Source organism: Copadichromis virginalis, linkage group LG12 (genome assembly GCF_057382275.1).
Source record: "Copadichromis virginalis isolate Kocher_CV1m ecotype Utaka linkage group LG12, C_Virginalis_male_GT1.1, whole genome shotgun sequence".
Taxonomy (NCBI): Eukaryota; Metazoa; Chordata; class Actinopteri; order Cichliformes; family Cichlidae; genus Copadichromis; species Copadichromis virginalis.
The window spans coordinates 7,142,107-7,158,569 of NC_140629.1; the positions used below are offsets into that span (position 1 = coordinate 7,142,107).

Sequence of the window (16,463 nt, forward strand, 5' to 3'; positions counted from 1 at the left end):
CATGGCTGAAAAAGTTATGTGAACTTCAAAAAGGTGTCAATCCCGAGACTCTGTAACTCCCATTAAAACCTCTAAGGTCTGTTTAGCTAACTCCGCCCTTCATCAGCACAGTACAGGAGGTTAGGTTTCATCTAACTCTCCGTCAAAAGGGGTTAAAAATGGGGGCGTGGCTGCTTTAACTGGCACACCGGATGGTACAAACAGATGCAGCCAATAGGTAGGCGATCATAACATCACTCGGGCCAAGAGAGGACTGGACGATGTTATGAAACAAAAGATGGCTACATCCATCTTTAATATACAAGCTATGAGAGAAGCAAACTGTTCAAGCCTATCCTAGCAGTCATCAGTCTATTGCAGGGCCAGACAATCGAAACAGACAACCATTTCTGCTCATATTCACACCCACGGTCAATTTAGCGTATCCCCACGCTTGTGTTTTGACTGTGGGAGGAACCTAGATAACCAGCAATGAATTTGTCTTCTGTGCTGTGGTCCATTCTGGGTCTATGAACAAATATCAGAAATTATTCTTTGGTCCCAGTTTGGATTTGTGTTTGCCTGAGAGCAGCAGATTCTGGTGGAAACAGCCCCAGCCTTCCAGTTATTAATAACAGGTACTGGAATATCCACTAAAACCCCACAATATCATGACAGAAGCGCGGGGAAAGGTTAGACAATGGGTCTTCGGCAACTCTGGGTCCTCCTGGATGTGTTTGAAAATGGTGACTTAGTCAATGTTTTGTCAACGATGTCTCCATGTAGTCAAAAATGATTATGTACTACTTTAAAAACAGTAAAAATAATAAGTCTTACAGCAGAGGTTTTGTGGTGAAAATTGTGTTGATTTTCAATAGTCGTAAAAGGATAACACTGGGGAGTGAACACACAGATGGAAATCATTAAAATTCAGAAACAGGATATCAGGACTTAATATCTGCTTCCTATAAGGTTTGGTCCAAAAATAGCAACTGTGCGCTCCCTAAATCCTCAGTTGTTACACTCTTGGGCCGATAATGGAGACCATATGGAGGGGCCTGACTCTGTGTGCAAATAGACATTTTTTACTATCAAGCTTTCTTTAGTCCACCAAGAAGATGTGACGGCCTGTTGCAGCAGCAGTTTAACAAAGAGGCAGATAACAAGAACGTCTGTCAACCATCAGCCTGGCAGATGAGTGGCAGAGGCAGGAAAGGCTCATTCCTTCCCATCTGTGACGCACCAAAATCAGGAGTGTATCTGCGGGTCACACAAAGAAGCTCAGGAATGAAGGACAGTTGTGTAGTGAGACGAGGGTTCAGGTGACGAACCGAGCAGTTGTTCGGATCTGATTGGAAGCCAGCGTGAATCGTTGCTAACTAGTGTCATCAGAGTCTCTCACGGCTTAGCTGTTTGTTTGCTTCACACGTACTGTAGCGTGTAGCACGTGCCAATACATTGGACGAGGCCTCGGACGCCTGCTTCATTAGTCACCCAGTTTCCACTGCCATCACCTTTGACTTGTTCCTGTTATTCTAATTGAGAGGAATGCCTTGCAAGCTGGTGCCCCAGATGAAATGTCGTGAGCGTGCCTCACCTATTCTTGATTTCAGTTAACCCCTTTTCAGACATACTGCTGCTCTTCTCAGAGGAGGAAGTAACTTTCAGCAAGCGTTACACAAGTGTGGAAGTGGCTGAACGAACGGGAATGAGGATTTTTGTACTGCTCTGTCATTCTCACGAGCTACTTGAAATGTTGTCAAGACCCAAAGTGAACTCAGTATCTTTTACGCTCTATCATTAAGGCCTCACACCTCATTGCATTTCAATTTCATTTGTGCCACCGTTGCCTAATAGATGCATCCTGTGCACTGAACGATATCAACAGACCTGTGGTGTATTTTGTCCAAAAAAAGAGAGAAATGGTCAATGGAGCCTAGGCAGCAGCTCGCAAGAATCCACCATTTACAAAGCAAATAAACAAGTGCAGAATATCAACTCTGGAGCACCCACCCAAACAAAATAGCTCTTCCACAAGGAAGAGGCTACAGGACAGTGTTTACAAAATCCTCATTAAGGAAGTTGTGAGATAACACGGTCATGTGCATCTCACAAAGTTGAAGGGAAAGCAGGCACGCACACACACATACACACACACACCAACTAAAAGACCATACGCACAGAAGCAATGCAGAGCCCACCATAGCATAGATAAGGGACAGAAAGAAAGAGCTGGCAACAGAGAGCAGAGCACAGAGGGAGACTGACAGAGCAGAGGACACAACAGAGATGAATCGGACGGACAAAGACGAGCCTCGGCCACCCTGCCACCGGAACTACAGCGGCGTCGCAAAGGACATCAAAAGGTGTGCGTGAGAATAAATGCTGTGAGGTCTGGAAGACAGCATCAGGAATACACACGCAGAGAGGCTCACACTGGCCTGTGCAAGGGCCACCAACACTTTTCAGCTGAAAGAACTTTTTAGCCTGCAGATAAACTGATCTTTACCTAAATTAACCTCTGAATTAGAGATCTTTTTTTTCTTTTCTTTTTTTTCATGAACTCATCCAAAGACAACCCTAGAGGGCATAAATTAAATTGCTGCAGATTATTTCTCCCATGGCGAGCACTTGGGTCTCTCAACTGGGAACCATTTGCACCTCCAAGACCTTGTTCTTGACATACTCCATCCTGCTGCTTCAGGGGCCCCTCTGTGGAGAGACTAGCCCCATCTCCAGTGCCCGTCAGAGACAGCGTCCCGCTCCGGGTCTCGGAGACGGGCATGGAGGGGTTGTGGATTTATCGTTGCTGGAGCAGGACGGCAACAAGGATGTGCAAAACCTGCTGGAGAGCCTAAAAGAACAGTTTCTGCGTACTTTCAACCTCTCTGGCATGGGTCCTCCTTCCTTAGCTCCTGGAAGTACACGACAGGAGCCACCTGAATACATGATGGAGCTCTACAACCGCTTTGCTAATGACCACAGTGCCATGCCCACGGCAAATATCATCCGCAGCTTCAAAAACGAAGGTACGTCACTGCTCAGTATCTTGTCGATAATGTAGATTGAAGAAAAGAGATACTTTTTTCCCTCTGAATTATCCTAACCTTAAATTATGGTAAAGCTTTGCCTAAATGTTCTGACACACATCCAAACATTTTCATTTTTCCAAAACAAAACAGCCACAACAAGAAATCCTTTAATTTTCCTCTAAAGCACGGGGTTAGGAATAAGGGCTACTTGTCCTTAATGACGACCTTACAGGGTTAAATGCAAAGTTAATACGTGTAATGATTTTTCTTATCACTTCTTATTCTTATCACTGTGATCTGTAAGACTTGTGAAACTGGTCTCCTTTCAGATATGTACAAAGTTTAGTATTTGATTTAGTTCATGACACTGAAACTCTTCCTTAGTTTAAAAAGCCTTTTATTTCAAAATGTTATTTCTACTTTGACATGACGGTTTGGATTAAATTCAAACAGGAGTTCAAAGTTTCTCTGTCTTGAATAAGCAAGTTTATGTCTGAACCACTTTTTTTTCTCCTCGCCCAGATTCCTCTCCCAGTGCTGTTGGTGTGGGAGGAGTGAGGCGCCACCCTCTCCTCTTCAATGTGTCAGTCCCACATCATGAACGCATCACAGCTTCTGAGCTTCGCCTCTACACCCTAGTCCAGACCGATCGCCACCTCTATGCTGGTGTCGACCGCCGGGTAACTATCTACGAGCTGGTATCGCATGACGATAACGTGACGGATGCGAACGCTGCCAGAGGAGACGCATTCAGCGGAGGAGAGGAGCGGATAGAGTTGGTGGAACTGGCTTCGCGCCAGGTCTACGGCACCGATAACGGCTGGGAGGCGTTTGACCTCACTGCTGCTGTGCAGCGCTGGCATGGATCTGACGATGGAACCACACACAGGTTGGAGGTGCATATTGCCAGCATCGCCGATGATGGTAATGTTCAAGACGTGACAGAAGCCAACAAAGACAGCAGTCTGCCTCAAGGGGACATGAAGATTGACACGAGCCCAGAGAAAAAACACAAACCCCTGCTAATTGTTTTTTCCGATGATCAGAGCAGCGATCACCGCGATGACAGGCGGGAACTGAATGAGATGATCGACCACGAAACCTCTAACATGGTCGTGCAGAATGACTTTGGGACTTGGGGGAGTGAAGAAAGTGAGCCAGATGAGGAAGACCTAATCCAAATGCGCTCCAATCTCATCTATGACTCGGCTTCTCGCATTCGCCGCAACGCCAAGGGAAACCACTGCAAGAAGCAGTCTCTGTACGTAGAGTTCAAGGACATTGGATGGGACAGTTGGATCCTTGCCCCCACTGGTTATGATGCCTTTGAGTGCAGTGGAATTTGTTCCTACCCACTGACAAAGCACGTCACACCCACCAAGCACGCCATCGTCCAGACACTGGTCAACATCAACAGCCCTCAGAAGGCAGCACGAGCGTGCTGTGTGCCCACCAAGCTGGACCCCATCTCCCTGCTGTACCTGGACGACACGGGGGTGGTCACCTACAAGTACAAGTATGAAGGCATGGTGGTGGCCGAGTGTGGCTGCAGATAATCCGGACTATCTTAGAAAGTCTACTGAAAGTCTTACAATAAGAGGAAGGACAAAATAACTAAAGAGAGGGAGATGAACTGAGAATGCAGATTCCTACAGTCTCTATAAGGGTTCCTCAGCAGGACTGAATGTGTTCAGTCACTATGCATGAAACTATAAGAACTCTCAAATGTGCAGCAAATATAATATCTTGTACCACGAGACACATTATTTCATCTTATACAGCAAAGGTGAATATGGACGTTGTTGTCAATAACGATGCACGTCCTCATACACGTAAGACTAGAAAGTCTCAAGATTTCCCAAAGAACCAAGCCCATCCTGCAGCCTGGTGGGAACTAGTGGGCCCGCTGCCCCCCTCCCTCTCCCCTTTCCCCTGACATCTGCCTTCCTCTCCACTTATCTCTAGCCTCCCCACTTGATGCAAACACTAATCAGCACTTCATGTGCCTCGGCGCAGTGAAATGACCTCCCCGAGGCAACCTGACAAGGCATGAACTCTCCAGGCCCACCGCCTGCCTCCTGTGGCCTCCTGATACGTGGGTACTGTGCTGAGGTCCCAGTGTCAGGGTTATCAATCCTAACCCCATTTCCCACTTCACATGCCTCTTTTCCACTCCCCCGAGCCTCAGTGATAACAAGGTGTTGTTGGTTGAGAACCATGTATGCCACCACTCAGCTTCGGAGAACTTAAAGCCGCTGTGAGAAGCTTTTGAGGTGATGCTTCGGGGGGAGTGAGGCAGGGGTGGGCCACATTCCTAGGCAACAAACATTCTTAACTAGCTTGTCTTGCTGACCTAGCACTGTGTGGACCCCCCCTCCACCCACCCACCCACAGACACACAAACTGGACATATCTCCAACTCCTTTGTTTTTCCCACTTTGATGGTAAATGTCTTTGTTGGAACATTACTGTGGAGTGGGGAAGCAGCTACACATCATCCATAGATGGATTCCCAAAGAAGATCATTATTTTCTTTTGTTAAAGGCCTTTTGATACCTCTGCTGCTTGTGTCAAATAAAAGACTATTTATTGTTCTAATTTATTGATTTTTATAACAGAGTAGAAAGCTATATATGTATAACTGTAAGTCAGCATAGAGACGTTTTTTGCAACCATGACAATGCATTTGCAGCACAAGTGAATTTTGTTGGGAAGAGAAATGCTAACAGTTTCTGAAAGAATAAAGAATAATTATTAAAAACAAATCCTGAATGAATCGTGTGCCTGAATCACTGATCCCTGCAGTTTCACCAAACTTGCACATCACCCGGGCCAGCAGTATCAGCTTGCAGGTCACAGTTCGTGCACCACAAGCAAACAAAGAACCATGGGAAAATAAGTTGTGGCCCCGCTAATGATTAAAACGGACGAGCTACTGCTCGCACTGACAGGTCGCAGGCCGCAGATAGCAATGATGGAAAACCTGTTCATAAAAAGCAAAAACAAACAAAAAAAAGCAAAGAAATCTCTTTCTGCTGCTGCAGAGGTTTCTGTGAATGTCTGTGGGATTGCAATCGCAAGACTGGCTGTGATGTTGTTTTCACGCACCAATGCACACTGAAGATTTAAATAAAAGATGCAGTTCAGACCTGAAATGCTGAACTCTTTCTGTTCTTTCTGATTTGTTAATCATGTGGATCACAATAAAGTTCTATGAAAGGCACTTGTGCTCAGTTTGGGTAAATGATAGTGCTGTGCGATATTACTCATTTTTGGTATCTGATTCCAAGTAAACACAGGGCCAGTCTTGCTGGTACTGATACTTTTTACTTATAAAGGAAGCTTGTGTAGGGGAGATCAGTGTGTCATGGATTACAACTTTGCAAATTCTGAGCACATTTTAATGGCCGCTCCAAACACATTTCAGCTTTTCATGTATTTTGAAACTGTTTTTTTGGAGACCTTTAATGCAAATGTGTCTGTCTGTAAAGCTCTTTGGATACATTTCTGTTTTTTGAAGGTATTATAAGTTATTTTAAAAAAGTAGACGTGACAGTCAACACAAAACGGTTCAAAGAGCATGTTTGAGGCATATTTTTTCGTGGACTACACAGAGGATTGAAACAAAGTATCGATCCTGTCGCAGTAGTATCAATCCACCACAACTAATGATATAGAGACTATCGATATTTGCATCAATCCGCCCACCTCTAGTAAATAAAACTGCTAAAGCTGCAGGAAATTAGGTCAAAGATGAAATATGGAGACTTAAATGTGTGAAGTGAACTATAGAAAGCTAGGAAAAGATTGGAGGCAAGCGACTATAAAATAAACGTAGTCACAAATGAATATTAAGAAAACGCACACACAACCTGTTTGTATCCTCTGTTAAAGGCCAAGCTAACTGTAGCCTAGCTGCCTGCACACTTGGTACAAAACCCAATGATTCTGATCACAAATACAGCAAATAAATGTGAGAAGTGTAATGTTTAAAATGCATCTTTTGAAATCATAGCATAGCTAAATTATTACAGTCCTATCGTTTTGCAATCCTTCCGCTGCCTTTCAGAATGTCGTATTTACAAAATAGCTGCGCTTGTTTTAAGTTGCTTTTGCCAAAAAGAAGAGGAAAAAAACTGTTTTGGCCACAGCCAGCTGATGACAAGTGCACCAAAATGTTTGAGAAGCAAACAACTCAGGCGCTGGATGGCCCCTCACGCAAGACGAGAGCAGAGGTCGGCTAAAAATGGCAACAAGAGAGCAGGAACCTCAATTACTGAGACAACAGGCGGCCTCAGCTATGCGAAGCTTGCTAATTGAATATTTACAGAACTATGGAAGAAATATGAATCTGGCCTTTGTCACTGAATGGCAAGCTTTCAGGGAATATGATGAAATGGGAAGTCTTTGGTTTGTGCTCCTTTGATAAGGACTACTGCAGAGCTCTTGTTGTTTCTCACTCTTGATTTGAAAGGATTTTATGAACTGTTACTTCATGTGGAGCATTCAGCCTACGTGCCAAGTTTAAGAGCCCACCTAACAAGTAAACATTCAGAGCAGTTCCCCGTGTACAGACGCTTCAAAGTGCTTCAGTAATTCTCCTCGGGCTTGACATCACGACGCCGACTGCTGGACCCCGACGTGCGTCCCGCTGTGAACGTGTGTTTTGGTGTGTGTCACCCACAGCTGAGTGACTCGCCCTAAACTCTGACGTCGGGTCTGTAATAAGGCCTGATTGTTTCCGTTTTGGATCACATGCTTATCGTTAAATCTCCTGGCTCCACCACCCAGCGCTCATCTCTTGCTGCTCTGTCCTCAAATCTTCTCAGGAAAAGCGCAGTTTTCCCAGGCACTGCATGATCATCATGAGCAACAGAAACAAAAAATCTCCTCCAAATGTTTAAGCACCTTTGAAACATTTGGGTCTGCTGTTGCGAAACTTCAGAGAGCCCATTGTAATGACAAAGTAATGAAAAACAGATGACTGCAGTAGTCCCAGCCAAGGATGACTTAGCAAATTCAGCTCGTTGAAAGTATTCACATGTCATTCTTCAGTAAAGTAATGGCCCTCACTTTTCAAAGTTTCCAAAGAAATATATTAAAAGCTTCTTTGTTTTTGTTTTTTGGCATTTTTGCCTTTATTGGACAGTGAAGTGAAAGGAAAGTTGCGCAAAAAAGGGCTGTAGTTTGGACTGGAGCACGAGCCGATGCTCTTACCTGCTCACCCACTGAGCTAAGGTGGTGTAAAGTACCTGTTTGAAAGGTTTAATGTGACTGATACATGAGGTTGTTATCTTTCTGGGAATCTCTCACTTTAGACGGTGGGCCACATACAGCCCACTTTAATCCTAAATTGGTCAGATTAGTAAAACTCCCCTTTCTGTCACTGTAAAGACATTTAACTATACATTAAATCCCTATGATATCATAATACTGTACAAAAAAGGAACGCTGCAGTAATAGAGGCAGAACCCCAACAATCAGACAGCTCCTTGAAAACAAGCACTTGGCGACAGTGGAAAGGAAAAACTCCCTTTTAACAGGAAGAAACCACTGGCAGAACCAGGCTCACGGAGGGGCGGCCCCGAAAACAACTGAACTTGAGTAAATGTGTGAAAAAACAAACAAACAAACAAACAAACAAAGGAAAGGTTCTGTCAAGTAGAAAAGCCATGAGAGCCTTCTTTATCAGGAGAAGAGGCTGTGAAAATACAGTCAGAAATTCCAAAATGTGTGCCCTTGTTCACATTTTCAAAGCTGCCGGTGGGCTAGATTGGAGTCTTTTTTGAAGGATTTGTGTCCTGAGGGCTTATGTTTGACCCCCTGCTCTATAAATTGTATTTGGCCCCTTAAACATGTCTTTTAAGCACATGTGCATGCAAGCTGTATGTGCCTCTTTTCTCTTGCCATCTTTGCCTGCCTTTGGACACGAGTCTTCCCGAGAACTTCCTTTATTTTCCCTTTGCCTCACTCCCATTGTTTTGATCTGTATTTTAGCTTCTTTGGAAGAGATTTCATCTTTACTATCAACACTGCTCTTGCTTGTGAATGACATGCTTGATTCATTATATAAGCCGTGCTCCTTCCAAAATCATAAACAGGCTCACCTACTTATACTTCTCATTACTGTTTGCAGCCCTTTCTTTTGCCATCCTGAAGATTGCAACACTGACTCTGCCTCCCTCTTGCTTGCCTGTAAACATGGTGTGTTACAGGCACTGTATTCTCTTAAGGCAAACTTGCGATAATGGGCCATAAATAATGGCTAGACTTAACACTGCTGTGAAATGCAAGAGTCTTGACAAACTCTCTATTTGTTATATGTAAAGGATCCTCAGGTAGCTGGTGACATGATGCCAGCTGAAAATTGCAACTGCAGAAACCATGGAAAAAACAGACCTTTCTTCTACAGTGGGGCAAAAAAGTATTTAGTCAGCCACCGATTGTGCAAGTTCCCCCACCTAAAATGATGACAGAGGTCAGTAATTTGCACCAGAGGTACACTTCAACTGTGAGAGACAGAATGTGAAAAAAAAAAAAAAAATCCATGAATCCACATGGTAGGATTTGTAAAGAATTTATTCGTAAATCAGGGTGGAAAATAAGTATTTGGTCAATAACAAAAATACAACTCAATACTTTGTAACATAACCTTTGTTGGCAATAACAGAGCTCAAACGTTTACTATAGGTCTTTACCAGGTTTGCACACACAGTAGCTGGTATTTTGGCCCATTCCTCCATGCAGATCTTCTCGAGAGCAGTGATGTTTTGGGGCTGTCGCCGAGCAACACGGACTTTCAACTCCCGCCACAGATTTTCTATGGGGTTGAGGTCTGGAGACTGGCTAGGCCACTCCAGGACTTTCAAATGCTTCTTACGGAGCCACTCCTTTGTTGCCTGGGCGGTGTGTTTTGGATCATTGTCATGTTGGAAGACCCAGCCTTGTTTCATCTTCAAAGTTCTCACTGATGGAAGGAGGTTTTGGCTCAAAATCTCACGATACATGGCCCCATTCATTCTGTCCTTAACACGGATCAGTCGTCCTGTCCCCTTGGCAGAAAAACAGCCCCATAGCATGATGTTTCCACCCCCATGCTTCACAGTAGGTATGGTGTTCTTGGGATGCAACTCAGTATTCTTCTTCCTCCAAACACGACGAGTTGAGTTTATACCAAAAAGTTCTACTTTGGTTTCATCTGACCACATGACATTCTCCCAATCCTCTGCTGTATCATCCATGTGCTCTCTGGCAAACTTCAGACGGGCCTGGACATGCACTGGCTTCAGCAGCGGAACACGTCTGGCACTGCGGGATTTGATTCCCTGCCGTTGTAGTGTGTTACTGATGGTGACCTTTGTTACTTTGGTCCCAGCTCTCTGCAGGTCATTCACCAGGTCCCCCCGTGTGGTTCTGGGATCTTTGCTCACCGTTCTCATGATCATTTTGACCCCACGGGATGAGATCTTGCGTGGAGCCCCAGATCGAGGGAGATTATCAGTGGTCTTGTATGTCTTCCATTTTCTGATGATTGCTCCCACAGTTGATTTTTTCCACACCAAGCTGCTTGCCTATTGTAGATTCACTCTTCCCAGTCTGGTGCAGGTCTACAATACTTTTCCTGGTGTCCTTCGAAAGCTCTTTGGTCTTGGCCATGGCAGAGTTTGGAGTCTGACTGTTTGAGGCTGTGGACAGGTGTCTTTTATACAGATGATGAGTTCAAACAGGTGCCATTCATACAGGTAACGAGTGGGGGACAGAAAAGCTTCTTACAGAAGACGTTACAGGTCTGTGAGAGCCAGAGATTTTCCTTGTTTGAGGTGACCAAATACTTATTCTCCACCCTGATTTACGAATAAATTCTTTACAAATCCTACCATGTGGATTCATGGATTTTTTTTTCACATTCTGTCTCTCACAGTTGAAGTGTACCTCTGGTGCAAATTACTGACCTCTGTCATCATTTTAAGTGGGGAAACTTGCACAATCGGTGGCTGACTAAATACTTTTTTGCCCCACTGTAGGCACCAAGGAACCGTGTTAGCAGAGCATATAACTGATTACTGAAAGGCTCAAAATGTGCTATACAAATGACTAACCGCAGCAGCACGGTGGAAACATGAGCCTGAGGCAAAAAAACCCGGTCTGTGTCCTGCTTTCATTCACTACAGCAGTCGGGCAGATTTCCAACACAACTTTACAATCACTCATAAACAGGTCCTGAATGTAACAGGAAAAATAAAATATATAGGTGTCTAACTAAGCCTACTTAAAATATATACCTTTTCCTCACAAAATAGCTGATCTGTCTAAAGAGTTTCAGTCTAAATGCATTTAGAGTTCAAAAAACAAAGCTTGCACTTGAATTTGCTCTGCCTGGACTGGTTTACGTGTTTCAGTTTAGTTTTTAATTAAGTTTTCTGTTTTGGATGTGGGGGATCTGAAATGTGTCCAGATCTCCTCGCCGTGATTGTTATCCGCTGTACAATAACAATATACTGGCCACATTAAAAAGCCCGAGCTTAAAGTATTAAACTGATGAACTGTAAAATGAGATTCACTGTACTGGGTTGTATAAACAGGTCTTTGTTTCGGATTCACTCCTCCAAAGTAACAAAGTCACTCTGAGTTTATGAGAATATGTGGGGGTGGGGGTGGGGTGCATTTTCAGTTGCATGAAACATGTCTCGCTTCAGCATAACTACAATGGCTCATTGTTTTTTTCCCCAAGGTAAAGGTGATCTGATTTCCTGTCCATAGCTCAGTTTATAAGTTCTGAAACAAGCCAGCAGGGGGCAGGCTCCTCTTGTTGCATAAAGACTTGTAGTTGCATGGCACAGTGTCTGTAAACAGTCTTTGGCTCCATTGCTCTGTAACCAGAGCAAATGCTTTCTTGATGACTTTACTGACCCAGCTCATTTTGTATGTGATTGAGTCATAAAGAAGGATGAATCAGGGTACACCGGCTGGAGCAGTCAGCATCCGGTGGTGCTTAGTTTCACAATCAGCTCCAGTCTCTGACAGTCCCTGAAAGCTCTGGCGACAAAGGTGAAAATGCTGGGGGTCTTCACTTACAGCCTACGATACAGTGGTTACATACATAAAGTATCAGTTGTGATTGTATTGTATTATTGATTGCGACATGTGTAGTAATAAATGAGCGAATAGTGAGATTACACGTTAACATCAGCCAAAAGATAACATCCTTCATTGAATCTGAGAAAAAAAAAATGCAACAGGCTTGTCACTGTGGACGTGAATTCAGCACCGATGCGCGATACGTCCCAAAGAGGTGGTCCCAGTGCGTGAAGAGAGGGGCGTAATTTATGATTTGCAAACTGTGGTGTGCGTGGTGGTGGGGGGCTCCTCCCAGACAGGGCAGCAGTCTGTGCAGAGCCCAGGGCAGGTCGTAGCCGCAGTGGTCCTCCACGGCAAGCCAGGTGTTGATGAGGTGGAAGAGGGCCTCGCTGAGAGGGTGACATCCCACCATCCAGGCGCTGCTCAGAGACAGCAACAGTAGAGACAACAGCTCGGCCGAGCTGCAGTCCTGAGCTGCCAGAGCGAAGGGAGTGTGGTGCTGGTGGTGCATCTGGTGGATGTTGCGGTACAGCCAGGAAACTCTAAGGATGAAAACCCACACACCGATTATGGTTACAGTGGTGCTGTAATGGAAAATTACTGGAAAGCAGTGGCGGAGCGGGGGGGTGGGGGGGTGGCATGCTGGGCTTAAGCCCGGGTTGTTTTGTCAGAAGCCCGGGGTCTTTTGGAGTGTAATTTTTTCATAGTTAGATGCCTGGCTGACAACTGTATAAAGCAAAAAAATACGCACAATATTCAAAGCACATAGTGCACACATAGTGCACACTGTGCACTATGTGAATTTACGACTGTGCGTAAATCCCCCCTAATATTAGTATGATCCGAGCTCAGGCACTAAGCGGGGGAGCTGCTGCCTGCGAGTGCGCTGTTGGAGAAACAGAGCCAGGCAGACAGAGGAGAACTGAAGTTTGACCAGGTACCAAAGCAAATCATTCATCCTGTACAAATAATGTAAATATGACGGTGTATCACGAAAGATTGATGTTAAACTGATCACTTGACCCATATTACGTTACTTGCTCTTCAAGTGAATCAACAAATGGCGAAATGAAAAGCCGAACAACAACAATGCTGTTTCTTTAGAGAGTCTTAGCTTACACGTGTGTTTATTTCATATTTTCAGTTGTTACCCTCCACGGCTAAATAAATCGGTTTCAGTAATGTACTGATATACAAGAATGGACATAAGGAGCTTCTTTCAAAGAAAAAACTCTGGTAGTATTTTATATATTATGCTTTGTATGTTATTCAGTATATTTCTATGCAAAACAAGAGGAACTTCAATACACAGCAGTATATCCACAGTTGAAACCAGATATTTACATACACTTTATGGAAAATACAAGAACATCAATTTAGAGTAAACTTGTTTTGTTTTTGGATAAATAAATATTGAAATATCTTTTGGATTAGTTAAATGTCAGAATAAAGAGAGACAGAGCTGTCTATTTTTTTATCACTTTCATCAAATTTAGGAGTACATATACACTAAGTTTATTGTTAATTAACAAGAAAACTCCAGACGATTCCATTCTGAGCTGAAGAAGCTTCTGATAGGTTCGCAGAGTCCATGTGAGTAAATTGGTGGCACAGCTGTGGATGCATATAAGGCAAAACACAGAGCCTGTTTCTTTGAAATGGGAAAATTAAGAGATGTCAACCAAAACACCAGAAAAAGAACTGTGGAGCTCCATAAGTGTGGCTCAAGTTTGAATACAATTTGGTGCCATTTACAATTAAGAAATACAGATAGTTTCTCTCTTTACTCTTAAAGTTAACAAATATGTTTTTATATTTATCAATCTAAAAAAATAAACATTTAGTCTAATTTGAGGTTACAATTAAAAAAGTGTTTGTGTTTTGATCTGAAGAGTTTGTAAATATCTGGTTTCAACTGTATATTTGATGATTGTCAGCACAAAGAGGGAGAGAGAGGAACAGAGAGGGAGAGAGAGAATGAGGACAGAACAGAGATGAACAAGAGCAGGTGAGACACACATGTTAGTCAAATGGTTGTTTACCAAAAGTATCACCGTATCATAGGTACTCATGTATCTCGTACCTAGTGTTTCTTTTTAGGTTTGCTATTTTTCAAATTCTACATTTATTAAGTTATGCAGGCTTGTTTGCACAACAAGGCTAAATAATTATATAAACTTTTCTCAATCTAAATAGTGTACTTTGGTAGAATTAAAAAATAAGTGTAGTGCGGGTCTATGAAGATTTTTAGTGCTACTATCATCTAGTTCTGATTCTGGTTCTGTCTTAGTTAAGTGCTCAGTAGTCCTGATTTTGAACTGTTGTAGTCCTGTTTTAATTCCGGATCAGTTTTGGGTCTGGTTGAATTGGGGTTTAGTCCTCGTGTCTTGATGCAGCCCTGATTTTGTTCTGCCTTGCTGCTTAATTAAAAAACTAGTTTAAGGTGTCCTGCACATGTGATATATATTTTTCCCTATATGAAGTCATTTCTTTTTGAACAAAACTCAAAACAGAGCCAATTAATCTTTCAGTCATTTCTACCCCCCCCCCCCCCCCCAAAAAAAAAAAAAAAAAAAAATCCCACATGCATACTACCCTTTAGGGCTAAGCCCCTGGTGTTTCAAATGTCTGGCTCCGCCTCTGCTGGAAAGTTCTCAGAAGTCAGAATTATATAATATCTACAGACAAAAACAGAAAACGAGTGCTACTGGTACTTTAACTGGCACTGTTAGAGCCAGTGTTACAGCTATTAGCCGCACAAGTGATTTATCAAGGGCAAAGATCAGGAACCCAACACTGATTTTATATTGGAATGATGTGAATAAAGATACTGTTACTGGGAAGCTGGAGTTCATGCTTGACACTTCTGGCGAAGTGGTTTACATTCTTTCTAACGCAAGAAAATCCTTTGTAGGACAAAAAAACCGAAATCAGTCCTTAAAATGTACATGCGTAACAAGTATCAGCAGCGGACTCTCTTGTTTTCTCTCTGGTCTGCTGTTTAAAAGGTCAGAAAATAGAGCAAGTGCAATCATATAAATATCTCAGGACCGTAATAAACGTAAAACTGAATTGTGATTAAAATTGCAAATCGGTCTGCAAAAAGGGTCACCAGCACCTTTACTGCCTCAGGAAACTTGCTCGTTTCCACATTGAACAATTTGAACTTTGTTTTATCGTTCTTGTATTGAGTCCGTTTTATCTTTTGTTTGGTGCCATGGTTCGGTCAGACCTCTGTTACAGAGGAAAACTCACTGAATCAGATAGTGAGATGGTCCAGTCGTCTGATAGGTGAGTCACAGCCATGTTTAGCCTCCCTGTACTCTAAACAGGTAAGGATGGCTTTATCAATTATTAAAAATGGTTCCTGTCCTCTATAGGGTGAATTTTCAGCTTCTTCCCTCGGGACGGAGCTGTTATGTTTTATTTGATTCTTGTCTAATAAAAAAAAAAACATGTGTCTGTCAGGTTACAATAGGTGTGTGTGTTTTGTGAAGGGATGCCAAATGTTATCATTTCTGTGTAAAGCACATTTCAAAAATAATTAAAGCGTTAAGCAGCAGCAGACTGGTGCAGACAAACCCTCAGGACCTCACAAGCAGCCCGCTGGACCGAATGTCTTCTTTTAAACCCGGGTTCATGTTGGGGGAGGAAGGAAGCCCAACAAATGCGCGTGCTGCTCACCTGTGCATGACGTAGTGCCACATGAAGAAGAGCATGTCAAAAAGCAGCAGGCATGCCACCACCTCCACGCAGAGCTGCCAGCAGCTGGGGGCCACATCAGGTAACTTGAGGTTTATTAGGGTGTTGAAGAGCGCAGTGACGGGCAGGACCACGGTCACGTATTTATACAAAACCCTGCAGAAACACTCTAACCATCGGCTCAGAGACGGCGGCGGACCCGAGCCCGCGGTCATCCTCCATGACTGAACCCGCTGACAGACGCTCCCCAGCGCATCCAGCGCGAGGAAAGGTACGCAGAGCAGCACGTGCGCCAGGAACGCAAAAGACGCGGGCAGGTACGGTGAGCGGAGCACGTCCTCCTGTCCGCTCTTCACATACTCCCACAGCCCCAGGAGGACAGGCGCCTGTGCCTCTCCATACTCAGTGCAGGGTACGACCATCACGACCTTCTAACCATAGTCTCGTCCTCTACATCCTCTCATGCGTGCGGCCGTTTTGACCAGATGCTCTATAAGGATCTGTATCCTCCTTTAAATGTTTTTCTTCCCGGAGAAGTAACTTAGAGCTGCTCCACAGGGAGAGACACGATGCTGTGGGTGGAGCTTCGTTTCTTGTGAAAAGGTGAAGTAAATCCTCAGATTTCAGTGCTGGGATTAAAGGGGAATTCTGAGACAGGACTGTCACTTTTTC

The 16,463-nt window shown here is 43.8% G+C and overlaps 2 protein-coding genes across 2 annotated transcripts; one reads left to right on the plus strand and one right to left on the minus strand.

Annotated features, from left to right (window-relative positions):
- Positions 1–2,114: 2,114 nt before the first annotated feature.
- bmp10 (bone morphogenetic protein 10) lies at positions 2,115–6,234 on the plus strand. The gene is made up of 2 exons (XM_085474528.1): positions 2,115–3,008; positions 3,534–6,234. The coding sequence occupies exons 1-2, from the start codon at positions 2,600–2,602 to the stop codon at positions 4,565–4,567; spliced, it is 1,443 nt and encodes a 480-aa protein (XP_085330654.1). The 5' UTR covers positions 2,115–2,599; the 3' UTR covers positions 4,568–6,234.
- Positions 6,235–10,004: 3,770 nt separating this feature from the next.
- Positions 10,005–16,463, minus strand: ch25hl3 (cholesterol 25-hydroxylase like 3). Its single transcript, XM_085474529.1, has 2 exons — positions 15,774–16,463; positions 10,005–12,631 (listed from the first exon to the last, which is right to left on the minus strand). Exons 1-2 carry the CDS (start codon positions 16,211–16,213, stop codon positions 12,256–12,258), a joined length of 816 nt encoding a protein of 271 aa, XP_085330655.1. The 5' UTR covers positions 16,214–16,463; the 3' UTR covers positions 10,005–12,255.

Bases quoted from the DNA above. Each gene is read 5' to 3' on its own strand.
- bmp10 (XM_085474528.1), top strand. From the start codon at position 2,600: ATGGCGAGCACTTGGGTCTCTCAACTGGGAACCATTTGCACCTCCAAG. The intron at 3,009-3,533 runs GTACGTCACTGC...CTCCTCGCCCAG, and splicing joins CCGCAGCTTCAAAAACGAAG to ATTCCTCTCCCAGTGCTGTT.
- ch25hl3 (XM_085474529.1), bottom strand. From the start codon at position 16,213: ATGGTCGTACCCTGCACTGAGTATGGAGAGGCACAGGCGCCTGTCCTC. The intron at 12,632-15,773 runs GTGAGCAGCACG...TTTCATCCTTAG, and splicing joins TGGCACTACGTCATGCACAG to AGTTTCCTGGCTGTACCGCA.